At 46.4% G+C, this 25,119-nt stretch overlaps 5 protein-coding genes across 7 annotated transcripts in view; 1 reads left to right on the top strand and 4 right to left on the bottom strand.

The window, feature by feature from the left end:
* The window catches only part of LOC124074335 (regulating synaptic membrane exocytosis protein 2-like), a 30,301-nt gene extending 29,707 nt beyond the window's left edge, over positions 1–594 (bottom strand). Inside the window, exon 1 of the mRNA XM_046417139.1 lies at positions 459–594. The gene's annotated coding sequence lies outside the window, so the exon portion shown is untranslated. The remainder of the gene's footprint in view (positions 1–458) is intronic.
* The window catches only part of LOC124074339 (zinc finger protein 184-like), a 155,998-nt gene continuing 130,915 nt past the window's right edge, over positions 37–25,119 (bottom strand). The window contains exons 3-4 of one of the 2 annotated variants that reach the window (XM_046417169.1): positions 4,331–4,478; positions 37–3,847 (exon numbers count right to left, since the gene is read on the bottom strand). In XM_046417169.1, coding sequence (XP_046273125.1) covers positions 1,716–3,847; positions 4,331–4,478 — 2,280 coding nt within the window. In that variant the 3' untranslated portion in view covers positions 37–1,715. The remainder of the gene's footprint in view (positions 3,848–4,330; positions 4,479–25,119) is intronic. The other variant, XM_046417172.1, reaches the window with a different exon arrangement.
* jtb (jumping translocation breakpoint) lies at positions 12,347–15,563 on the top strand. 2 transcript variants are annotated; one of them, XM_046417241.1, is made up of 6 exons: positions 12,347–12,533; positions 13,374–13,633; positions 13,822–13,862; positions 13,982–14,073; positions 14,175–14,254; positions 14,375–15,563. In XM_046417241.1, the coding sequence occupies exons 2-6, from the start codon at positions 13,545–13,547 to the stop codon at positions 14,529–14,531; spliced, it is 459 nt and encodes a 152-aa protein (XP_046273197.1). In that variant the 5' UTR covers positions 12,347–12,533; positions 13,374–13,544; the 3' UTR covers positions 14,532–15,563. The 2 variants fall into 2 exon arrangements, with proteins under 2 accessions (XP_046273197.1, XP_046273198.1); XM_046417242.1 differs by lacking the exon at positions 12,347–12,533 and adding an exon at positions 13,096–13,274.
* Positions 15,625–19,212, bottom strand: LOC124074361 (glycosylated lysosomal membrane protein). The gene is made up of 7 exons (XM_046417221.1): positions 19,056–19,212; positions 18,313–18,477; positions 18,079–18,177; positions 17,412–17,576; positions 17,093–17,311; positions 16,706–16,974; positions 15,625–16,627 (listed from the first exon to the last, which is right to left on the bottom strand). The coding sequence occupies exons 1-7, from the start codon at positions 19,164–19,166 to the stop codon at positions 16,465–16,467; spliced, it is 1,191 nt and encodes a 396-aa protein (XP_046273177.1). The 5' UTR covers positions 19,167–19,212; the 3' UTR covers positions 15,625–16,464.
* Positions 20,140–25,052, bottom strand: cct3 (chaperonin containing TCP1, subunit 3 (gamma)). Its single transcript, XM_046417198.1, has 14 exons — positions 24,906–25,052; positions 23,708–23,769; positions 23,474–23,524; positions 23,216–23,278; positions 23,025–23,121; positions 22,667–22,784; positions 22,390–22,576; positions 22,159–22,308; positions 21,836–21,968; positions 21,425–21,506; positions 21,107–21,287; positions 20,777–21,022; positions 20,473–20,604; positions 20,140–20,378 (listed from the first exon to the last, which is right to left on the bottom strand). Exons 1-14 carry the CDS (start codon positions 24,931–24,933, stop codon positions 20,286–20,288), a joined length of 1,623 nt encoding a protein of 540 aa, XP_046273154.1. The 5' UTR covers positions 24,934–25,052; the 3' UTR covers positions 20,140–20,285.

The following is a 25,119-nucleotide window of genomic DNA, read 5'->3' as shown; positions in this document are numbered from 1 at the left end:
GTTCTTACAACATGTAGGACAGGAAAACAAGACACCTTCCCATTAGAGCGGCTCTACACCAAACTCTTTAATTTAGTTATCTCCATACACACATACCTAACGTTAACAGCATCGTCATTCATAGAGGATCTATTATGTCTATATCTGTGTATTATCTACTATATTACATATTTCTAATATCAGATCTGCCGTCCTGAGGACGGAATAGTGAAGTTACAGGATTATTAATTCACACACTCTCAGTCGGCTGTCCTCACCTGTCTGTCTGTCCTCACCTGTCTACCAGCTGTGACGCAGTAATTGAGAGAAAACCCGTCTCCCTGCTGTTCAGGGACCTCTCAGTGGACAGACGTCCACTTAAACCACCTTGTTTATTTTTGTGTGAACTACAGACTGTTTGCAGTAACGTGTACCTTGTCACTGGTATTTGTGAATCATGTGGTGCTTTAGTTAAGCACCTTTATTTTTAACAGAAGTCCCTCTCCGTCCCCCTCGTCTGCGTTTGCAGGAGGAAGGGGAATCAGCAGGATGTTTTCATGGAGGAGAGAGAGACCGGGACAGCTGACCGGTCCTGGAGGACTCAGCTGGTTCTTGGAGCCGGACTGCATTCAGTCCTTCACGCTGATGAGAGCTGCTACAATTAGCCGAATCACTTTGTTGTTCCAAAATGATTCAAGCTCCACAAGCTGAAACTTTTTCTGCTTTCTTTGTCTTCTCTGAGTTGAAGCTGAACTTCTCTGTTCATCAAACAAAGCATGTGGAGATGTCACCTTGGACTCTGGTGTCTCTCCACACTTCCTGACATTTTACAGACCAAGCCAGTCATGAAGAAGCTAGTGAGTAGATGATGAACAGGTAAAGTAACGGTGAGATGCTGCCTGGTGACTCTTCTGTTTCAGCTGCACACTCTGACCAAGCAACACAGAACTGATCTTTATTCTGAAATCCAATGCATGGTCTACATGCAGCAGCAGCTCACCCCGCCTCCTGTACATTCATGAGATCATGTGGGACTCAAGCAGCTCCCTGACATCAGTCCGACTCTCTGCAGTGATTGGCCAGCTGTGTGGAGGTGTGAAAGGTACCGTTACACAGGTGTTGATGCTGGCAGTGCAGGTGCGCATCACAAAGTTCATCTGACTTTAAGCTTCTCTGCGTGGCTGTCAGAGAACCAGTGACACCAGCGGCCAATAAGCTAGCAGCTTGTGCTCGGACTCCACAAGTGAGCAAGTAGCACGGTGACACGCCGAGTTACAAATACGTGCAGGATAACATTAACTACCCGTAATGTTCCTTTATTTTATTTGGACTGGTGGTGTGGTGATATACTGATGAGAAGGTGTACATAATCCCACAGGTGTGGAGCCCAGGTGACCTTCAGCTCATCGGGTCGTCTTTTCATTGTTGGTGACGAGTACTTGTTCTGTTTGTACAGTTACGGTTAAAAACTCTCCGTCCGCCTTCAGTTTAGACAAAAAACACAATAAACTTAAATTTAAAGATGAATTTGTGAGTCACACAGAAAGTCCTCAGGCTGCTGTTGGTCTTATTTTTGAACTTACAATCCAACTGATAACTGATCAACGTGCGATCAACGTGCGATCAACGTGCGTACGTTTCTTCACATTCTTACAAATTGCACTTGTGAATGAATATGACTTTAAAATAAATTTAAAGCCTTGATACAATAAAATTCATCAAATATTTATGTTGTATCAGCCGTCAGCTGGTTTGCGGTCAGTGACCGTTTGAGGTTTGAGACTCTCGGTTTCTTCTTGCCGATCACCTGTCAGGTCTGAACCGATCACAGCCTCACTTCCTGCTTCCTGTGACTGAGCTGCTTCTGTCGCGGAGTGCTGGGTCATGTGACGCTTCATGTTTGAAACCTGTGTGAAACTTTTACCACAAACTGAGCAGCTGAACGGTTTCTCCCGTGTTTCTCCTGTGTGCTGAGCCATGTGTCGTTTCAGATTCCCTCCTTGAGTAAATCTCAAGCCACAAACAGGACAGCTGAACGGTTTCTCACCTGAATGAGTTCGCAGGTGTTTCTTCAGCGCTCCACTCGCAGTGAAACCTTTACCACAGACAGGGCAGCCGAATGGTTTCTCCCCTGTGTGGATTCTCATGTGAGCCTTCAGATTGTGCTTGTGATTAAATCTGTTTCCACACTGACGGCAGCGAAATGGTTTCTCGCCTGGTTGCGCCTCCAAGTCCTCCTCAGTTTGGCGTTCATCGAGCTCTGGCTGCTCGCTGCTACACTTGTGTCGCCTAAATCCTGAGAGCCACGTGAATTTCTTATCACAAATGCTGCAGCTGAACTGTTTCTCTCCTGTGTGGACGGCCATGTGTTGAGTCATGTGCACCTTTTGCGTGAAACCCTTTCCACAAAATGGACAACTAAACGGTCGCTCGCCTGTGTGAAGTCTCTGATGAGTCTTCAGATTCACCATTCGTCCAAATCTTTTCCCACACTGAGAGCAGCTGAACGGTTTCTCTCCCGAGTGGCTCATCATGTGGCCCAGCAGCGACCTCTTACAGCCAAATGTTTTCCCACAGTCTGAGCAGCTGAATGGCCTCTCTCCTGTGTGAATCCTCACATGTGTCTGCAGATGTTCCTTGCGGCTGAATAGTTTCCCACATTCAGAGCAGCTGAATGGCTTCTTGCTAGTATTGCATCCTGTTACAACATCAGACCGAGGCTCAGTCAACTCCAACCAATCTTCATCACTGATTTCAACCTTAAAGTCAGAAGAGTCTTCAGCACCAGGTTGTAGGTGTCTATCTTGATCTGTACTCCTGGCTGGTTCTGGTCCTCCACAGTCCTCTCCATCAGCTTCTGTTTTCACGTGTTCAGTTTGTCTCTGATGAAGCAGTGAGGACTGAGGGTCCTCTTCATCATCTTCTTCACTCTTCACCGGAGTGAACGTGAACTTGGTGATATCGGCCTCCTCCAGTCCCTGAAGCTGCTCTTCCTGCTGACCGGTCCAGAGTTCATGAAGCCGGGAGGACTCACGTCCACACTCGTGTCTTTTGAGCTGATAGAGCCAGGTGAACCTTTTGTCGCAGATGCTGCAGCTGAACCGGTTCTCCTTTGTGTGGACAGACATGTGTTGTGTCAGGTGTCCTCCGTGTTTAAAGCCTTTCCCACAGACCGAGCAGCTGAACGGCCTCTCTCCTGTATGAATTCTCACGTGTATGTTCAGATTGTCCTTGCGGCTGAATATTTTTCCGCACTCGGAGCAGCTGAATGATTTCTCGCCGGCCTCTGCCTCTCTGGTCTCCTCAGTTTGAAGAAGCTGGGAAGGCTCACAGACACACTGATGACTTTTGAGTTGAGTATACCAGGTGAATTTTTCATCACAAAAACGGCAAGTGAATGGTTTCTCCCCGGTGTGGACGGACATGTGGTACGTCAGATTTACCTTCTGTGTAAAACTCTTAGCACAGAAAGGGCAGCTGAAGGGTTTCTCTCCTGTATGAGTTCTCATGTGAATCTTCAGATGTGGACTGCGGCCAAATATTTTCCCACACTCGGAGCAGCTGTAAGTCTTCTTCCCAGTTTTACATCTTATATTATTGACTGGGACTTGAATAATTTTCAGTGAATTAAAAACTGACTGAGGTTCTCTGGGCTCCGACCAAACATCACCACTGACTTCATTCTTAAGTTCTGAAGAATCTGAAGTGTTGATGTTAGGTTGAAAATGTCTATCTGAACTTGAGTTCCGCACTGATTGTGACTGACTGGTCCAGACTTCCTCCTGTTCCTCTTTAATGTGGTCCAGACTGGAGCTCCAGCCCCGCAGATCAAGGGGATCCTCCTCTTCTTTACTCAGCTGCTGGACGTCTGCAGGACATACAAACACACACAGATGAAATGCTTCACTATGTTTCAGGGTTGCAGTTTTTCGATGATGGCGGTGGAGAACACCGTCCAGCCGTTGGTATGTGCTCAGAGACTCCAGCGGTTGTTAAAAAAGAAATTATCCCATTTTGTGCACCGCACAGTTTGTTTCTTGTTGCTGTGGCATCAAATTTGGTTTGTTTTTATACAAGTATTGTGTCAAAGTTTAAATTTCAGGTACGGTGGTGACCTTAATCACGAAATCGTTCATTATCCATAAGTGGATGGATGGAAACTGAGACTTACTGGTGCAAAGAGGAGAAGGTGATTCTAGTCTGTGTAAGTAACTCATGACTGCTCGGTCGTCATTTAACGAGTGTTTTATATTCTTCAGATTCTCCAGGTGGTCTTGATCTGTTATGTTTTCAATTTTATTCCACTTTCCCCCTCAAAACATGTTATAAAACACATCCATGCTGTTCCTACCTGAACCTTCATCTTCTTCACTCTTCACTGGAGTGAATGTGAACTTGGTGATATCGGCCTCCTCCAGTCCCTGAAGCTGCTCTTCCTGCTGACTGGTCCAGAGTTCCTCCTGTTCCTCTTTAATGTGTGGGGGCTCTGGTGGCTCCTCCTGGTCCAGACTGGAGCTCCAGTCCTGCTGCTCAGGGGGATCCTCTTCTTTACCCACCAACAGCTGCTGGACATCTGCAAGGAACATTAAACACACACACACACATCAAGACAGAAAAACACTCCTAATGGACCACTAGAACTTCCTCCTATGGACCTCCTAGAACCTCTTTGATAACCACTGGAACTTCCTGCAGGTAAGGGACCCAGAGAACCGTTTCAAGGATCACAGTGATAGAACCTCCTCTATAAAAACTAGAACCACACAAAGTCATCTAGATCCTCAGCAATACAAGAACAAGAACCTCCTGAAAAGGTCCTCAAGTAGAACTTGTGAACTCAGTGATCACAAGCACCAACTGAACCCAGCAGTGAAAGAGTTCCTTATCAGAACATGTTGTGTGGAGCTTCAGCTGACACTTTTCTGTCTTTACTTTCATATTTATTTATTGCATCATTGTTATTTATTTCTATAAAGTCTAATTACGTACATAAATTATATAACTACGACTTGCTGATTGTTTTCTCTTGGTTTCATCTATGAAAAGTCAGGAAGTAACGCTCGAACTGATGTCCTCACATTCACTTTATTTTACTGCTTAATCAGATACCAAAGAATATTTGACTCATATTTATGTCAGATCTGCATCGAATATGATAAAAACAAGGAGCACATTCTGGACGTCAGGGAGTAAAGCTTTTACTTGTGTGATCACTGAAAATGTTATTCATTCATCAGAAGTCTGAAGTCAACAGGTAAGTGTGGCAGCAGTGATGCTCTCAGGTTAAAGGTGAGCGAAGTCCAGGAGAACAGAAGACTCTGCTAAGCTAACGTCAGCTTCGCGACCACAAATGATTAATGAAATGATTAACATTCACAGCGTGAAGAAAGCTGCAAACGTCCCGCAGACAAACTGAATGACTGAAACCGGCTGACGTTAGCTTAGCAACATTAGCAGCAAACTAACCTGTTCTTCTCAGTTTTAATGGCGGGTCCAGAACCACATCCAGCAGTCGACGGTGTCGGTCCATCTGTGCTCTGTTTACAGACTGGACCTGACCGCTTCGCTGCCGTGATGTCGACTCAGCTAGCGGTTTGCTCTGCTGACAGACCCGAGCCGACCTGCTGACAGTCAGCGATCACTTCCGGGGTAAACACTCTTCTTCTCCTTCTTTACGCCAAAGTAGTTTCTCATAGTACGAATGAAACGGGCATTGTTTCAAAGAAATAAGTCATCTGTCACCTAAAACCACAGAAAGCAAGTGAACCTTTTATCCGTCTTGGACGATAGTGACGTAGTTTATATGCGCTCTTGGCACCTTAAATGTCTCTCTAGATCAGGTTTGCACTGTACTGTGACTGTATGCTCGTTGAAAATCAACGTACTAATACTGAGACTGAATACTGGCTTTTCATTACGCTCCACAGCAGGTAGCAATGGCCAGCGTCATGAGGGTGAGACAGTCCATGTCTCTGTATCATCAGGCTCTCAGAAAAATCATGGAGACGCCGTAGGTGATGACACCGCTGAGAAAGCCCTCAGCTGCTCCGAGTGCCGGTCCTGCCTGCAGATCCACCACAGTCCACTCAGGAGAGGAACCGTTCAGCTGCTCAACCTTTTGGTCGGCGCAACAGCTTCACCGGACACACGAGGCGTCACACGGGACAGGAAGTGTTTGGCTGCTGTCTGTGGGGTCAGATGTCTGCCGTCAGATTCCGACTCGGGCATCACACGAGAGCCCGCACAGCAGAGGAGCGCTAAATCACAATCACGACTCCTTTATTTATCCCTGGAGGGAAATTCTTGTTCTTACAGACATTGCACACGCAGTATTCCCGACCAGGAAAGGAGAAAAGTGAGGAGTATAAAAATAGGATGAACAAAAACTGAAATCTCAAAGTACAGGTATTTACAATGTGGTCAAATTTTTTAAGAAAATCTAGAAATACAGGCATGTACATGTGTAAAAAACAATATATACACATTGTATATATAAAGTGAGTGAGTGTGTCGGTCACAGTGCTGAGTTTAACAGTTTGATGGCGACAGGCAGGAATGATTTCCTGTGTCGCTCTGTGGTGCATCATGGGAGTCAGAGTCTGTGGCTGAACGAGCTCCTGTAGCCGATCAGCACATTGTGGAGAGGGTGAGAGGGAAAGTCCAGTATCGTCCTCTCAGACACCACCGTCAGAGAGTCCAGTTCCTCTCCCACAACATGGTGGCCTGCTTGATGATTCTGTTGAGTCTGTTAGTTATTTATGTATTTATACACTGAACAATAATGTAATTGTCAAGTAAATCGACAGTGAAAATAACTGAACGGTTGCAGTCCTGGTTGCGAGATGAAGGATGAACAAAATGCGGTGGAGGTCATTGAATGGTCGGTGTCTTCAAGCCATGGAACAATCGGCCCTGGAAATGAGTTTACTGCTGCAGTAGTGAATGAATCGAGTTAACATCAGCCCAGCTGGTTTTCCATCAAACTCTGATGCTTTGCTTCGTATTAAATGTATCGTATCTTTCTGTCTTGACAGCCAGACTGACACTGAGACTGACACACATAAAGTACGAAAAACACCATCTGTGCTGCCCCCTCATTTGTGTTATTTCCCCTGCTGAAAGTTTATCAGTTCTGGAATTAATTTTTTAAATTAAATTCAGTTTGAGCTGCAGCTCTGCTTGAAACATTTTCCACAGTAAATAAATGAAGGTCATGTTGACAGCACAACGCTGTGACTCGTTGAGTCTTTGGGTTGAATTCTGTACATCACATTTGTTGGAAGAATCAGCACTCAGTGACACCTGAGAGAGTTGTTTCTTTGAGTCCGTGAACATTTGAAGGAGACGTCCACATTGATCAAATCAGGATTTGTTATTCAGCAGACATGTTTTATCTATGACGTCCAGCAGGACACGGCAGCGTTAACACTGTCCCGGGACGATGGCCTCTAAAGACAGCGCTGGACAGCACTGATGAGAAAGATGAAAGTTCAAGGGAGAGCAGAAATTTAACTGCAGGATGTGAGATCCTCTATAGGGAAGAGGTCTCACTCTGTTAACCTACAGAAACACTGAAGTTCTTGGTGTGAGTTCAGTGTTAACAGTTAAAATCTCCTCTGTAGGATTACAATCAGTACTGCATCTTGTAGTTCACTTCAGTCAAAATACAGTACATTTACTCATTATGGAGTATTTCTACATTGCTGTACCTTTATTTGGTCTAAACAATGAGAGCACGTTGAGACTCAGCACTGAGAAAGAGTCAAGATACAAGATACAAGACACAAGACAAGACATTTGTCACACACAATCATACACGGTACAATGTGCAGTGAAATTCTTTATGTCCCTGCTACCAAAAAATAGGTAAATAAAAAATTTAAATATTGCAAAAGAGAACCCTTGTAAAAAAAATAATAAAATTAAAATTAAAAAAGTGAAAATGTGCAGTATTTACATGTACAGTATTTACATGTAGTGCAGGTGGGAGTAGGATTGTCCAGATTAACGCTCACTGTTGAGCAGACGGATGGTCTGGAGGAAGAAGCTTCTCCTCATCCTCTCAGTGTTGGTTCTCAGGCAGCAGAACCGACGGCCTGATGGCAACAGGGAGAAGAGTGAGTGTCCGGGGTGATGGGGCTGCCTGAGGATCTTCTCAGCTCTCGACCTGCATCGTTTGGTGTAAATGTCCTGCAGGTCGGGTAAGGTTGTTCTGATCGTCCTCTCAGCTGAGCGGACTTCCCTCCTGAGGGCCGAGAGGTCCTGCTTTGTGCAGCTGCCCCTCCATGTGGTGATGCTCCCACTCAAGATGCTCTCAGTGGTGCAGGTGTAGAAGTTCCTGAGCACCTTGAGGGGGAGCCTGAAGTCTCTGAGGCGTCTGAGGTGGAACAGACGCTGCCTGGCCTTCTTCACAGTCCTGTCAATGTGCAGTGACCAGGACAGGACCAGAACAGGACCGAGGTATTTAAAACTGTCCACCCTCTCCACCTCAGACCCGCCGATGCAGAGTGGACGGATGTCCTTCTGCTGCTTCTTCCTGTAGTCCACAATCAGCTCCTTAGTTTTGCTGACGTTCAGCAGGAGGTTATTCTCCTGGCACCAGCTCTCCAGGTGGGTGACCTCCTTCCTGTAGGCCTCCTCCTTGTTGTGGGAGATTAACCCCACGATGGCTGTGTTGTCAGTAAACTTTATAATGATGTTACTGTCTGATGTGGACACACAGTCATGTGTGTACAGGGAGTACAGCAGGGGACTCAGCAGGCAGCCTTGGGGAGATCCAGTGTTGAGGGTGAGGGGGGATGAGTTATAGGGGCCCACGCGTACCACCTGTTGTCTGCCAGTAAGGAAGCTGTGGATCCACCTGCACAGGGAGGAGTTCAGTCCAAGATCACACAGCTTGGTTACCAGCCTGGAGGGGACTATGGTATTGAATGCTGAACTGTAGTCCACAAACAGCACTCTCACATAGTTCCCCATCCTCGTGTCTACGTGGGAAAGTGTCTTGTGCAGCAGGAAGTTTATGGCGTCGTCTGTGGAGAAACAAGAAGTCAGTAAAACATCAGCACAAAACATGTGACCTAAGCTTCTTCTTCTACTGTCTCAAAGTGAACTTTGGTAACCTCAGTGTGATGTCATCGCCTGGTCACGTGACTCCTAAACCAGACTAAGAGGATTATCTTGTATTTCGACGAGAGATGAAGGAGAAGCCGAGAGCCTGTCGATGAACAGATGACTGACCGATCGACCGATCGATAGAACGATGAGGTTCAATGTGTGTGTGATCTTCCTGCTGCTGATCTGCTGTCTGTACACACTCGACTGCAGTCTGCCCAACTTCACACCTGCGACAGCTCGACCGCAGGTAAGACAGGTGCATGCTGGGAGAACACGGAGCTGATCAATAACACGTGAAGTACGCTCTGTGTTCCTCTGCTGTCAGGCCCAACGAGGACAATAATCCAGCAGCTGACTGCGTCCCAGTGAGCTCTGAGACCTGTTAGTGTTCTGGTTGGATTAGCTCAGGACACAAAGCCGCCTCCTGAGTTTCAGTCCTGTGTCTGTCCGTCTCATCCGTCCAGCTGACCTCCTCCCTCTGTGGACTCTGTCCTGCGTCGTCTCACCTCCTCCTCTGCTCGTATCTTTGTCAGGTCAAAGCGTCAGTGAACTCAGACATGGTGTCCTCTGTGAAGAACAGGAAGGGACTCAGTCGACTTCCTGGACTCTGTAGACGCCTGAAGAGACGCAGAGTCACCATCCTGGTAAAACCTCATACGACCAGCTGCCTGAACTGGTGACGTGACAGCAGACCAGTATGAGCTGTGGGAGGCTGGGACAAGAGGGGGGGCGACAAATCCTCCCTCCTGTCCGATGTCCCTGAGACGACCGCTGACTTCACCTGAGTCACCTGCAGACAGAATGACCTCATGTCCAGCTGTCTGTCTGTTTAATTTGATGAAACTTTATTGGCAAGCCCAAATTGAAACCTAATTTTTAATATACAAACAACGAAACATTTTGATTTGAGTGAGACAAAGTAATTCATACAAGACTGGTGTGTCTGTCCCTCTCTGTCCCTGTCTGTCTGTCTCAGTGTAACCTGCAGAAGTTCTGCTGGTGGGGGCGGAGTCAGAACATTCAGTCTGGCCAGGTGTGTCGCTGTCCACGGGGATCCAGGTGTTCTCATTTCTTCATTCACAGTCTCTGAAATGAGACCTCCGATCAAAGTTTCAGGGTTCACAGGACAGCGGTGAGACCAGCGATGCTGTATGGTTAGAGACAAGTGGCTTTGAGGAAAAGCTGGAGGTAGCAGTGGACTACAGGACAAAGCAGCAGAAGGACATCCGTCCACTCTGCATCGCCGGGTCTGAGGTGGAGAGGGTGGACAGTTTTAAATACCTCGGTCCTGTTCTGGTCCTGTCCTGGTCACTGCACATTGACAGGACTGTGAAGAAGGCCAGGCAGCGTCTGTTCCACCTCAGACGCCTCAGAGACTTCAGGCTCCCCCTCAAGGTGCTCAGGAACTTCTACACCTGCACCACTGAGAGCATCTTGAGTGGGAGCATCACCACATGGAGGGGCAGCTGCACAAAGCAGGACCTCTCAGCCCTCAGGACGGAAGTCCGCTCAGCTGAGAGGACAATCAGAACAACCTTACCCGACCTGCAGGACATTTACACCAAACGATGCAGGTCGAGAGCTGAGAAGATCCTCAGGCAGCCCCATCACCCCGGACACTCACTCTTCTCCCTGCTGCCATCAGGCCGTCGGTTCTGCTGCCTGAGAACCAACACTGAGAGGATGAGGAGAAGCTTCTTCCTCCAGGCCATCCGTCTGATCAACAGTGAGCGTTAATCTGGACAATCCCACTCCCACCTGCACTACATGTAAATACTGTACATGTAAATACTGCACATTTTCACTTTTTTAATTTTATTATTTTTATAAGGTTTCTATTTTACAATATTTAATTTTTACTCACCTATTTTTTTGGTGGCAGAGACATAAAGAATTTCACTGCACATTGTACTGTGTATGATTGTGTGTGTGACAAATAAACCTATCTTGTATCTTGTATCTTGTTTTCTTTGGGCGTGACCAGGATGGACAGGATCAGAAATGAGGACATTAGAGGGACAGCTCGTGTGAGATGTTTCAGAGATAAAGAGGGGCCAGGCTGCGATGGTCTGGACATGTTCAGACGAGGGACAGTGTTGGTCAAAGGATGCTGAGGTTGGAGCTGCCAGACAGGAAGTCCACAGGAAGACCAAAGAGGAGGTTTATGGATGTAGTGAAGGAGGACATGGAGGTAGGTGGTGTGAGGGCAGAGGACACAGAGGACAGGGTGAGATGGAAGCAGATGATTCGCTGTGGCGACGCCTGAAGGAAAAGAAGAAGGAGATACACAACACTGCCTCACTGCTGCCTGTGGACACACAGCTGTGGTCTTGTTAGGCGTGAAATGCTGTGTAATGTGTCGTTTATCAGCTGGCGCTGCTTGTAACCGGTGGATGTTGCTATGGCAACAATGGCTGAATGACGTTACAAACGAGCTGACTTGTGTTGTAGCAAACAGAAGGCGTCCGACTCGGTTTTTAACGGATGAAATGTCACTCTGAGTCCAGACGTACGACTTACAGATACAAATTGAATACAGGGCTGGTTGCTGCTCTGGTGCTTTCAGCGTATCACATGGTCTTCCTCAGGATTCCAGTTGACATTCCGGTTTCAGTGATAATGAATGCATGTTGTTCCTGATGAACGTGTTCGGTTACAAATTAGACAGGAATCTGCTTAAACAGATTAACTCGCTGAGTCAAACAGCAGGTTGCACCACGAGGAGGCGCTGCGGAGATGGCCCTGTGATGGCCGTTTCTCTGACAGTCCACCAACACCAAAACGAGGCTGCGCAGGAAGCGGGAAAAGAGGACAGAAAGTGACGCGTTTTGGCCTTCAATGTAAAAGCTTTCACTCGTACAGCAGCTTGCATATAAACACACGCCATGAAATAATCCAGTATGTACTTCATTTCTTATCTGTGGAGATTCTCAGTCATCCAGATCATATTCACTCGAAGAGTTAAAGCGTCTGGACTTGAAGACAAACCTTCACAAGTCCAGACGGCTTGCTTTAACTCTTCGAGTATTTCATCACAGTATGTTACACTTGATACGATTATATTCCATGTAGATATTGGCTCTCATTCACGGAGCAAGTGCAGAAAATGACTTCGGTATTATGATTTCTAGTTTTTAAACATTATTTCCTTCATTCATTTTCATATTATATAGCTTTCCACCACTTGTGGGTCGTTTTTCAAAAACGCATTTTTTTAAAAATCTAAGACACTTATTTTGAAATAAAAGGTCTGTACCGGAAGCGTCATCTGTGTTATTTGAGGCTGCTAACCCGTCGGTCTCCGGCCTCGGACAAATTCGGTAACAGTCGGTGGATTAAATCGGTAGATTTAACAGTCAGTTTGTGTCTCTCCGTCGGATATAAACGGCTTCTATCCCTTCTGTGATCCCGTGTTGACTTTAAAATGGCGGCTGTTGACGGTAAGTGTTCGAATCTGGAGCTGAGCTAACTGTTAGCTGACGTTAGCGTGTACCCTGGTAAATAAATGACGTCTGGCTAACTGTTAGCATAAGCAGGAAAACAGCTGGACTGTTTGTCATCAGATATCAGTACTATTCTTATAAGTAGTATTTCACATTTAGTCGTTAAACTATTCTGTGTCGTCTTTCAGTTTGGTAAAGAAAAGGGAATAACATGATTACGCCTGTCAGCTTGTTAGCCAACCTGCTAGCGCCTGTCTGTACGGAGACAAACAAAAGGCAGAAATTACAACAAAAATGAACTTTGATAAACACAAACGATAATGTATGTAAGTTAGGGCTCAGTGATTTAGGAAACAGCAAGTTTCCTTGGAAAAACATGTAACTGTAGGTCAGGTAGAGACTGTGATTAATTAATTAAGTTATTAAATCAGGTCAGCAAAGATAAGATGACCTGAACTGAAACTCCAGTCGGCAGTGCGGACTGATTATCCTGAATAAACTGCGATCAGTTGTGACCCAAACCGGCAGGTCGACTCTAATAAAGAATAAGGAAGAACAAGAACAAGACAACAGGACTGAACCTGCAAATGTGACGATCAGCAGCGCTGACCAGCATCAGAAGGACACCACGTGATTTCAGTCTGCAGATGAGTTTCTTAATGAGTGGATTCACTGCTGAGTCCGTCACAAGTCAGTTTACTGACGTCAGGAACGAAGAAGAACGGACTCAAACTCACAGTCTGAGGAAATAATACATTTAATAACCCGCGTCATGTTGGTCAACGGACTGATGGTGGTCAGAACAAATCGGACTTACGGATCAGTTTTGTCTTTCAGGCTTCAGCAGCTTGGAGCCCTGAAACACTTTGCTCGCTCTGCTCACCATGTGAACAGAAACCAGCTGGGAATCGGATAGCAAGCAGGTCCAGGACCAGTCAGTACCTGGTCAGTCACCAGGTGCAGAGTGTCAGGGTGGCTGTGGTCTCGTCCCGGTGGAGGAGCTGGCTGATGGAGAGTGACTGTCGGATCCCCGTGGCCTGTTGTCGGCCTCGAGTCCTCGTTCTCCACGCTCTGTTCTGGGGCCTCGTCTCCCTCAGGTCAGTCTGTGATTCTGAGGTCTGTGATAACAGACTGAGCCTCGGTGTACCGAAGGTTCTCGAAGGTTCTCTGCTGGTCTTTTTGGAAAGTTCTGTTGGCTGCTTTGTGTTTTTTGTGTTTGCTGTGAATGTGAAGATGCCATGAAGACCTTCCATACTTGATTTTCTGAAATGTTTTGTCGTTTCAGAGTGTTTGGAGCGGCTCTGCTGAGTGATGAGAAAACTTCAGGTACTGACATGAAGATTTAACAACAGCAGCAGGGACTGCTGGGAAATTGAAATATGTTCAGTGTGCTGCTCTTTGCTCCTGACCCCTCTGACCCTCTTCTTCTCCTCCTCGTCCTGCAGTGACTGCAGTGAAGCCGGAGGTCGCCCCCTGTTGGCTGCTGGAGGAGTTCGTGGTCACCACAGAGTGTTCGCAGTGTAACGCCTTCCAGACTGTGAGTGTCCAAATCCAAAGCACATTTAAATCTGACTGGTTTGTGGCTGGTGGTTGTCATGACAACAGCCCATGTTGGCGTTTGTATGTATGCTGTTTCAGAGGTCGTGGTCGGCGTGTGGGCCGACGGGATACGTGGAAAGAGTCAACTGCACTCGATCCAACAGAGACGAGCACAAAAGGTGAGAGCCGCATTCACACTAGTTTTACTTGTCGGGCTGCAGCCTGAGGGGACGACCTGCGCACGAGTGTTTCCCACCTGTGCTGTGCGTTATACTAACAGCTGATTAACTGCCCTCCAGCTGTCGTTCGACCGTGATGGAGGAACACCTCTTCTGGAAGTTCGAGGGAGCCATGTTGGCTTTGACGGCCGTCTTTGCCATCCTGGTGGTCATCCGTCAACGCTGGCTCGACCGCCTCGCCTCAGAGAAAGTCCGCCGTCAGATTGAGTCCATCTAGGACAGCAGGGACTCCTGCACCAGGACCAAGTGTGGGTTTTTTTTATGCTGCAGCAGTATTTTAACAGCAGGTGGAGTTTGAAGTGCCCTGACACTGAAGATTCGCTGAGGCCCATCAGGGATCAGGACTAAACAGAACCGGACTGTGTGTTGTTTAGAAACAGAACAACAAGCAGCAAACTTTTCTTAGCTGTTTGAAATCGGAAAGCTGAGAGTGAACTGGTGGAAGTTTAACTGACATGTTTATTTAAGCAAGCACAAATGAAGCTGAAATCAGAAGATGAAATTGTTCACTTGTTTGAGTCAAATCTAACTTTGATGCTGAAAGGGAAAAGAGTGAAGCAGTGAGTCAGAGTTCACCCTTGTTTGTAACCTACACCAGTCTGAACTGGATCAGAACTGGACCTCAGCAATCCTGGTTCGGGTCTGAAAGACGAGACATTCGCTTCACTCTTCAGCGTCAGATGATGTGCTGAAACTTGAATACAGACTGAGCTGTGGACCACGAGGTCTAAACAGATGGAGCCACGTGGAGACAAAATATTGATCTGATGTCCAGTGAAAACCACGAGTTTTTACTTCGGACATGCATGGTTTTCCTCACTTTGACTGTTGTGCTGTTGTTCAGAATCTGAATTAAATTCTTGGCGACGGGAGTCAGAGTGAGTGCAGCAAATTGTTAAAACTTATTCCTGAAGGAATGAAAAACAAGTCCCTCAGATTTAACTGGACAGTTTGGAAATCCTTCAGTTGATTGGTTGGCTTCACCTCTCGCTGGCCTCTGATTGGTCCCTGCTCCAGAGCGTGAAACTAATGTGACAGAAGTTTGTGGAAAAATCTGAAATCATTCAAATGTTCTCATTGGTCAAAACTGCTGTTTCTTCTTTTGCTACTTAAAAATGTTGAATTCAGCAGCCAATAGTCAAATGTTTGAGTGTCTTTGAACGCAGCAAATGGTTTTATTGTTATTTTTTGACTGTAAATGCTTTAGTTTTCTGTGAAGTTTCAGACAAAATAAACTAAGATAAAATAATTAAACTTTACAGTTTTACTTTGGTGAAACCACAACTGATTTGTCAAATTCTTCAAACACATTTAACTTTTTTTTGTTGTTTTTATTAAACACAAAAACAGTGAACAAAAATGGAAAAAATAAAACGTGCGTATTGAACACCAGATTTTACTGCTTTAAAGGTCCGCTGTGTCGGAATCAGGATCTGCTGTAAGAATTCATGATGATGTTTTCACTACCTTACAATGAAACTTTTAGAGCTACAGGGGGCAGCTGCTCCTCTGGCGGAGTGCACCATGTTTCTACAGTAGCCCCGAATGGACAACCCAAACACCGCCTCTAGAGACGGAGGAGGCGAGGACACGGGTGGTGTTCAGTTTGTTGCAGTCTGCATCCTCACCACTGGGTGTCACTAAACCTTTAATAAAGAGACCAGTTTTTGCTAGGACTTTAACTCAAGAAGCAAAACCTTAGAAACGCTTCTCTTCACATGCAGTGTTTCCTGTTTGACTCGAATGTAACTTTGTTTACATGCATGTTTACTGGTGCACTGTTGCCATCTGCTGTCCATCACTGGAATAACAGACAAAAAAAAAAAACCCAAAAAAAACAAAACGCCGACCCGTTCCTCCACAGAGTCCTGGTTTCCTTAGTCCACCTTTTAAAATTAGGAAGTTAGACAGTATTGTGATCATGAAGAATCTGATGATACAAACTCAGGAAAACACCAGCATAATAGTTTAAAAAACAAAGGAAACAAATGTGTCATTGAAAAAGATTATGAGTTATCAGAATTATTGAGGAGAGATGTTTCACCGGTAAAAACAGATAAAAGAAAATAAAATCTTGGAAAACGTCCTGGGTCCTGATTAGCTGTACAGTCAGAGTGACGTCACCTAAGTCTTTAAAAACAAACTTCTCATCAGTTGATTGGCTGGTAGGCTGCTGTCCTCTTTCGGGAACAGATGCAGACTCCTCCCAGCAGCAGGAGGATCGTGGGAGTTCCAAGACCAATCGCCATCAGGCTGAGGACCAGCGGAGAGAAGGAGTCAACAGAGGGAGAGCCAGAGCCCACCAACACCGTCCTGCAGGAAACACATGAAAAAGAATTAGTTTACAAGTACTGAGAATCATCCAAAGAAAATGACTGAGAAGAAACGGACCAGCTGAGGAACTTGGTGCTGTTGTAGAACGGTTCTCCTGCTATGCCAAAGCTCACGTTCAGTCCGAATGATTCTGGTTCTGTGTAGAATGCTCGTATCAGACCGGATGCTGCAGACACCAACTCGCTGCTCTGAGGCCGGGGGTCAGAGTGGCGGCATGGCGTGGCGTCCTCCAGAGCAGGATCAGACCGACGGTACGCCACTGGCTTCCACTGGACGAAACCCAGAACATCAGAGCTGCCGTTCACCGACGGAACCCACTGAGACACCTGAAAGGTAAAGAGGTCACCAGGTGAGAACAGCACTACAAAGTAAAGTCAGGGTTCTTTTTCATTGGCCGTTTAGTCAGGAAACATCTAACTTTATGCTGATGGAACTATTGATCACCTTGAATATTGACGGCGTGAACTCATCGTCAATTGATTGATGGACCTCCACTCTGCTCGGAGGATTAACCCCACCCACCGCCTGCAGCTCCAGTAAAAACCTGGAACGAGCTGCGCGTGGCGACACACCATCAAGCCACACCTCCAACTGGGAGGAGTTAGCTGTGTGAAGGAGGCGGGGCCATGATGGACCTCGTCCCTCTGTCTCAAACGCTGAAAACTGGGTGAAAATTAAAGATAAATGTTTGACAGTAATGAATTATTTTGATTCTGTTGACTGACTGACACTGTGGCTGGTGTCACCATGACGACACACCGACCTGCAGGCAGAGTGACCCGCTGGTGAAGTTGGCGGCGGCTCCACAGAGCAGAGCAGTCGGACCCGACAGGTTAAGACGAGACCAGCTGAAGTCCTGCAGCTCGTAGGGACGGAGAAGGTCTGGCGTGGGATCAGCCGTGTCATTAATGTCGTCGTACTCCAACAACTGAGACACAAAACAGTTTCATTCAGTCAGAACACCAACAAACACTTCAGAGGTTCAGAATAACATCATCCAACATGACTTTTTATGTTGATGACACTCAGTCGTTCCTCCCTGTTTGGACTAACAAATCAACAGGCAACAAGTCGCTTTCAACAGAAGCTACAAACTGACGCCTGACGCCGTGACATGTGACAAATCACAGCTCAGCATTACTTGGCGCCGCAAAGCTGACCGCAGTCGGCGGTCCGGTTACTCTGAGGTCATAGGGTGAAACAGAACAGAAAACATTAGAGACTGTTAAGAAACAGTCCAACATTTGAATAGATTTACATCTGAATGATACACTCTAAACATATCTTTGTGGATATTAAAGAACATGTCTCTCTGCATCATAGAACTACGGTTACATCAGAGAAGTACAGGGCCTGTGAAAAATGCCAAATGTAGTTACTAAATGAGTGAATTTAAGGTGGACAGAATGATTTAAGGTTCTGCTTCTGACCCTGCTGAAGACAATGGCGGTGCTGTACAGAATGCTGGACTCTGGCTCCACCTTCAGGCCGCCGCTGTGGTTACGATCTAAGAACTGCGTCCAGTTCAACTGAGAGAGAAACACAAAAACATCACCTGAGGAGAAGGTCAGATCATTCAGGACAGGTATGCACCAATCAGAGGCAACCTCAGAGCATCTCCGGTCCAGATCAGAAGATTAATGTCACCTGCAAATCACACAGACCTTTACAGTAGAAGAAGAAGTGTTGGTGTGGACGAGCAGCAGTGTCGGCGCCCCCTGGCTGCAGAAGAGGAAGTGAAGCGTGTCGTTGTCTCCCACGGCTCTGACGTGCAGCAGGTCACCACCAGGAGGTGGCGAGGAGGAGTTGGGGTTCAGCTGTACCGACAACTGAGGGAGAGAAGAAGAAACAGACATCCATCAGCCATCAGTGATCAAAGACACGTCGATTCAGTCACAGTTTCCTCCATGTTTTCATCAAAATACGCAAACATGACGAAACACAAAAAATACAAACTTTAAATGTGAATTACTCAACTTTAAAGTAAGAGGAAAACTTTAAATCTGATCGCAATTAAAATCACTACAGCTGCAACTAATGACTTAATGATTAATCAACTCACTTCAACTTTGTACATTTGAAGATTTGTCTGAAATGGAAAACTGTTGAAAAGGTAGTACAATAAGCGAAATCTGAATCGAAACTGCCTTTTTCTGAATTTCTATAAAATGTAATAAATAAGAGAATAAAACGGGACGTTTTACGCTTCAGTTTAAGGTGCAAACATAATTCAGCAACATTTTAAACGATGTTAGACCTTCACTTTAAACGAGAATTTAAAACACTGGATCAATTTGAAACATGAGAAACTAACAAGGAAGAAACACAGACAGAATCGTTTCGCTTCCTGTCTGTTGCTTCCTTCTTTAGGTGATCAATTCATTTTAAATGTTTGATATTCTCTCACCGATCTTTTAAACGTTTCTCCTCCGCTGACCAAACTCTGACAAAAAGTGAAGACAGAAAACAGAAAAACCAGATAAGAAACTCCGTAACTCTGCTTCATCGTAGCCGCCATCTTTGTTGTGATGAGCGGAGCCGCAGGTCACATGACCCATCCTACATGTGTCAGCTGGCCGCTTCTAAGCCCCGCCCACAAGCTGCCGTATCATCTGACAGAGCGTCTTCTCCCACCTTTCAAATTACAACCAGCTAAAACGAGCAGTCAACACATGAATAAAATCCGGTTAACGTCGGACTGAATGAATAATTTAACGTCAGTGTTTGTAGTGGTGATTTTGCTTTATTTATAATAACACATTAATGACACAAAGTTAATTACCGTCACTTTTATCCAAGGGTCCACATAGACAATAAACCCGACCGGACAGTCAACACCAACGCCCTCTACAACTCCTGAGGAGACGCAGGTCTTTTAATGTCTGCAGATGTTTTGGCACTCGGTGGTCTCCGCTGGGGCAGCAGGGTGAAGGCAGGCCCGATATGCTGCTGAGGAAACTGCTCAACACCCTCAACAACAAGTCCCACCCCCTGCAGGCCACACTGGAGTCCTGCCGCAGCACCTTCGGTCGTAGACTGAGACCACCGAGGTGCTCCACAGAACGCCACAGGAAGTCCTTCCTCCCTGTGGCTGTCAGACTCTTCAGCTCATCCCCTTTCTCCTCACAGGACAAAACTATTTATCCTGCACTACAGTTGACGCTTTAAGATTGTATCCACACCTTATCTGCTGTTATCTATACCATGTATATACTCTGTTTTGTCTGTTTTTATATTTTGTGTGATTACTTACTACTTTTGTTTGCTTCTTTGTACTGCAACCCTGGCACAACAATTTCCTGCGGGATCAATAAAGTTCTTATCTTTCATTCAACAGCAGCACGTCGGTGAGAATCCTGTCAGTGAAACATGAGTGACAAACCAGAATCTCCTGCTGTGTTGTTACGTTAATGTTAAATTATTGATGACATCAGCAACACGTGTGTTTCAGTTTTATTGATCCTTGAAAGAACAAAAGCAGAGACAGGAAAGAGGTGTCTAACTTGGACTTTATGAACATTTTTTTAAGTTTCAATGAGTCGTCGGGTCCACACACACACACACACACACACACACACACACACACACAAAGACACAGTGACTCTGAAGCTGATCTGGACTGATGTGGATCGTGGATCTACTCGGCTCCCTGTCCTCCCATCTGACCGTCTTTATCCTTCTTCTTGTGACCAGAGACGATGTCATCGATACGCAGCAACAGGATGGCCGTCTGCACGACAGACAGAGGAGGCTTAACAAGTTGAACTGGAAGAACAACTGACTGTCAGTGTGTATCAATCAGTTATCAGGTGTGCGTTTCTGACCTCGACGGCGGTCTTGTAGGTCTGAGCTTTAACCGCCAGGGGCTCCCAGATGCCCAGAGCCGACATGTCAGCCAGGCAGCCCGTCTCACCGTCCACACCCCAACACACGCCGTCGTCCTGAGTGTGTTTGGCCTGAACACACACACACAATCAATACACAATCAATGACTCTATTCATAGCTGAACAAAACAAGCCCGTCCACACGGGGCTCAGGTGCCTTTAACGGCTTCAGGTATGGATCGAACAAAGCCGAACACCCCGCGTCATTTCAGCGTGCCGATGTTCTAAAGAGAGTTTGTGTACCCTCAGAGACGTGAGCACTCTGATGGTGGAGGCTCCACAGTTCTGGATCAGGGTTCGGGGGATGACCTCGAGGGCCTGGGCAACGGCTCGGTACGGCCACTGCTCGATGCCCGTCAGAGCGCGGGAACGCTCCATCAGACGCTTCGACACCGCCATCTCCACGGCACCGCCACCCAGCAGCAGCATCGGGTCCAGCAGCACATTACGACACACCTGCATGGCGTCCTGCAAGTTCCTCTCCACCTCCTGAAAATCACAAATACTGTTTTACAGAGAGGTCCCTGAATGCCTCACAGGCACATTCACAGAGTTCGTAGACGAGGTTCTCACAGCGAGGATCTCTTTGCTGGCTCCTCTCAGCAGGATGGTGCAGGCTTTGGGGTCTTTACACTCAGTGACGAAGGTGAAATACTCATCGCCGATCTTCTTCACCTCAAACAGTCCCGCCCCCATACCCACATCCTCCTCACGCAGCTCGTCGGTTCGACTGACGATACGAGCCCCGCATGCCCTGCACACACACACACACACACACACACACACACACACACACGGTTTACAGGCGAGTTGCGTCGGCTGCTTCCTGTGTCTGCTCAGAGCTGATAGGCTGCAGGTGAACCACATGACCTCAGTGAGAGAGCAGCTTACCTGGCGATGCGGTTGTTGTCAGTCTTTCTCACACGGCGGATGGCGGTGATGTTCGCCTTCATCAGGTAGTGCTGAGCCAGATCTGAAAGACAGAGTGGATCAGGAGAAACTCACCTTCACCAACATGTTTGTCTAAGTCACAGATGTTTAACTGAATGAGTTCAGTCTGAACTGAGGAAGACTTAAACCAGCAAATATCTGATCACAGAAGTCGTCATGATATTCTGAGCGTTAAACGTGTTAATATTCTCCCCTGATGACTGCATAAAAGCAGCAAACATTTCAGAGACTTTCAACGAATCCGACCACCACAAACTAATCAACCTCTGAACCGGAATCGGGCGGATGTGATACTAATTATGACTGATTCGGTAAAAGGTACCGACTTCAGGTCTCTTGCGAGTTTTGTACCTGAGATGCCCTTTTCAGTGAAGACCAGGTCTGGTTTGACACGGATGATGTCCTCACAGATTTGCTGGATGTATTCTTCCTCCATCTGCAGGATCCTGGCAAAGTCCTCCTCCTTACTGATCTCTATGTCCGTCTGTACACACACACATGCATACACACTGTCTATTAACTGACAATCAATCAATCATTTTAACTGTTTTAATTTATCTGTCAGCAGAAGTTTCAGATTTAATCGTCTACAGAGGAAAATCACAGATGATTTCTCTCATCTGTGTGGACACAGAATCCCTGTGTGTGTGTGTGTGTGTGTGTGTGTGTCTCACCTGGCTCTCTCCCTTCTTGTATTCCAGAGAGCAGTCCAGCAGGACGATTCGGGGATCTTTGATCATGCGCCTCATCCTCGGGTGAGTCACATCTTTGTTGACCATCACGCCTCTCAGCACACACGAGTCCTCAATGATCCCACCTGGAACCTGAGCACAAGGCGCCAGGTGTTACAGGAAGTGTCAGGATTCATCAGAGTGTCAGTGCTGCTGTGGGACAGGAAGTCGTACCTTCTCCACTTTGGCGTACTTCTTGATGTCGATCTCCTTACGTCCATTGTCCTCCAGCTCCACAGTGCGGACGGCGTCCAGCGCGATGCTGCAGGCTAGCTCGGACCAGCGGCTCAGAGCTTTGGTATTGATGGCAGAGTGGACGATCTTTAGCATCATAGAGCGGTCCGACGTGTCCACAGGGGTGCTGAGGATGGACACGAGACGGGAAACATGAACCTATCACTCCAAAGCTAAAGCTTCCTGCTGCTCTTTCACAGTAAAAGCCTGTGTGTACCTTATCTCCTTCAGAGCGTCCAGCATGTCCTCCAGAGCTTGTCTGTAGGCGCTGATGATGACCGTCGGATGCATCTGCTGCTCCAGGAACTGCTCAGCTACAGACAGCATCTCTCCAGCTGAACACACACACACACACACACACACACACACACACACACACACACACTCCTCCTGTCAGCTCAATCAAAACGATAGGGCTGATTCATTTGACAATCAGCTGATCAGTTAACGACAGATCCTCTTCATCACAACAGGAAGTGATGTAATAATAAACTCATTTTCACTGGAATAACATTCAGAGCATTTTGGAGCTGAAGGTTTTTAACACCAGAGGAAGTTGAGTGTTTTTATCTCACCCAGTATGATAACCGACGTGGTCCCATCTCCCACCTCTTCATCCTGTGTGCGGCTGATCTCGATCATTGACTTGGCTGCGGGATGCTGGACCTGGATCTGTTGCCATGGAGACACAGGTGGTTGAGAACATACTGATCCACAGCTTGTGTTTGATGCTGCCGCGCTCTGAGCTGGAGTCGGACATGCTCACCTCTCTGAGGATGGCGTTTCCATCGTTGGTCATCACAATTCCTCCCATGGGATCAAGCAACATCTACACACACAGAAAATCAATCGCTAAACTATTCTGATAAACAGCAGTTTCATAGGAATAAAACTGCACTCCGTCTGTGGGAACCTTCACGCTGATGTCATCGCTGACTTCATGTGCACTAAAGCAGCTTCCCGTTTCATCTTCTCAGTGTTCATTAATGAATTTCTTTCTTTATGTCTGTTGGACAAATCTCACCTTCATCATGGCCCGCGGGCCGAGGCAGGTCCGGATCACATCAGCGATGGTCTGAAACACACACACACACACAGAGAAATTTATTCAAATTAAAGGTTATTTTTATCCACTGCTTACATATAAATAATTTCAGAAGGTGAGGTTGTGTCTTATGTTCATTAATCATCTCAGATTTATCCTGTGAACTTTTTGAGGGTCTCGACCCTCAGCTTGGGAACCAGTTGCTGAACTGACCTTGGCAGCGTTGATGTTTCCAGTCTGGACTTTACGTCCAGACTCTCTCTTTATGTTCTGATCTGCAGAGGAGACAGGAGGTTAACACACCACCACACACAGCTACACACAATTTATATCACTCCTGAGGACTTCACACACATATTGTTTTATACAGTCTACAGTGGCAATACTTAACAGACACAATTAGTTCTTAATTAGATGTTGTGAATATTAAAGACAGTAAAACATTAAACTGACAATCTGATCATTCAAACTACCTGCATGACCAAACACACGAGAGAACTGATCTTTACCTTCACACACTCTTTGAGTGTGGTCACATTTCATATAACAGAAAACTATAACCATATAGCACAATGAGAACAAAACTCATCTGAGACACTTCCGACTGAGATACTGAGGTTTATCACATTTTAACCCTTAGAGCACTCAGGGGGGTCAGCAGCGCGCTAACTGATGACGATGACAATTTGAAAACCATCAGCAGCAATAAAGACATTTTAGTCCAACAAGACCCTCAATTGTCATTTCAGTCAAAATAAAACATCACTTACAGCATTTATATATCCTGACAACACACACAGCATCCAGTAGTAATTTATCAATATAAGATGAAAGTGATCTCAGTTCAGTGAGGGTGTGGCTGCCTTAACATCATCGATTTAAGATCTGCCGCTGTAATCGGTGGCTAACATTAGCACTCTCAGCTAATAGACAGTCACATACCTCGCTGCGTTACGTCTCCTCATTAAAAACACCGCAGTGGTTTCATAGCCGCGCCGCTGAGGCTTTGGCATTAAACGTATGGATGAAATAAACGTTAGCCTGCGAGCGAGCTAACATTTCATTGCCTTGCTGAGCAGCGAGGGCAGAGCGGATTAGCATAGCATCTTAACATGCTACCCGCTGCCCCTGAACACATACGCCACGAGTGAACGATGCTAACACCGGTAACACTTAGCTGTTAGCTCGTTGTCTGTGAATGGTAACGCTAACAGTTAGCCTGGTTAGCACATTGACAGTCGGTGAGAGGAAGCACATGCTCCGCTGCTAGTTAGTAACCGGTCTCCGCTTTGTGTCACAGCCGGCCCGTTTTGACGGTAAACGGCTACAAACCGGAATAACAGCAACAAAGAGCCACCATGTTAGAACAGAAGCTTTAAAGCTGGATTTAAAATATTTTTCAGGTACTTACTGAGCACTAAAACCTGCTGGCCGAACATTTTGACGGCGTGTCTCGAACTGCAGCGGCCTGGAAGGTTCTGGGAGGCGCGAGGGGAAGGAGGGCTCGAACGAAGGGGCGGGAAAATAGTCACAGGTCTGACCAATCAGCTGAGGAAATCAACATGACGGACAGACGCTTCAACCAATTGAGTCAATGAAATGAGAGCATTAAAGCGTTCACTGGA

The sequence above is a fragment of the Scatophagus argus genome, chromosome 17 (assembly GCF_020382885.2).
Source record: "Scatophagus argus isolate fScaArg1 chromosome 17, fScaArg1.pri, whole genome shotgun sequence".
In the NCBI taxonomy this organism is placed as follows: Eukaryota; Metazoa; Chordata; class Actinopteri; family Scatophagidae; genus Scatophagus; species Scatophagus argus.
The sequence above is the reverse complement of the archived record's forward strand: the minus strand, read 5'-3'. Positions and strand labels throughout refer to the sequence as shown.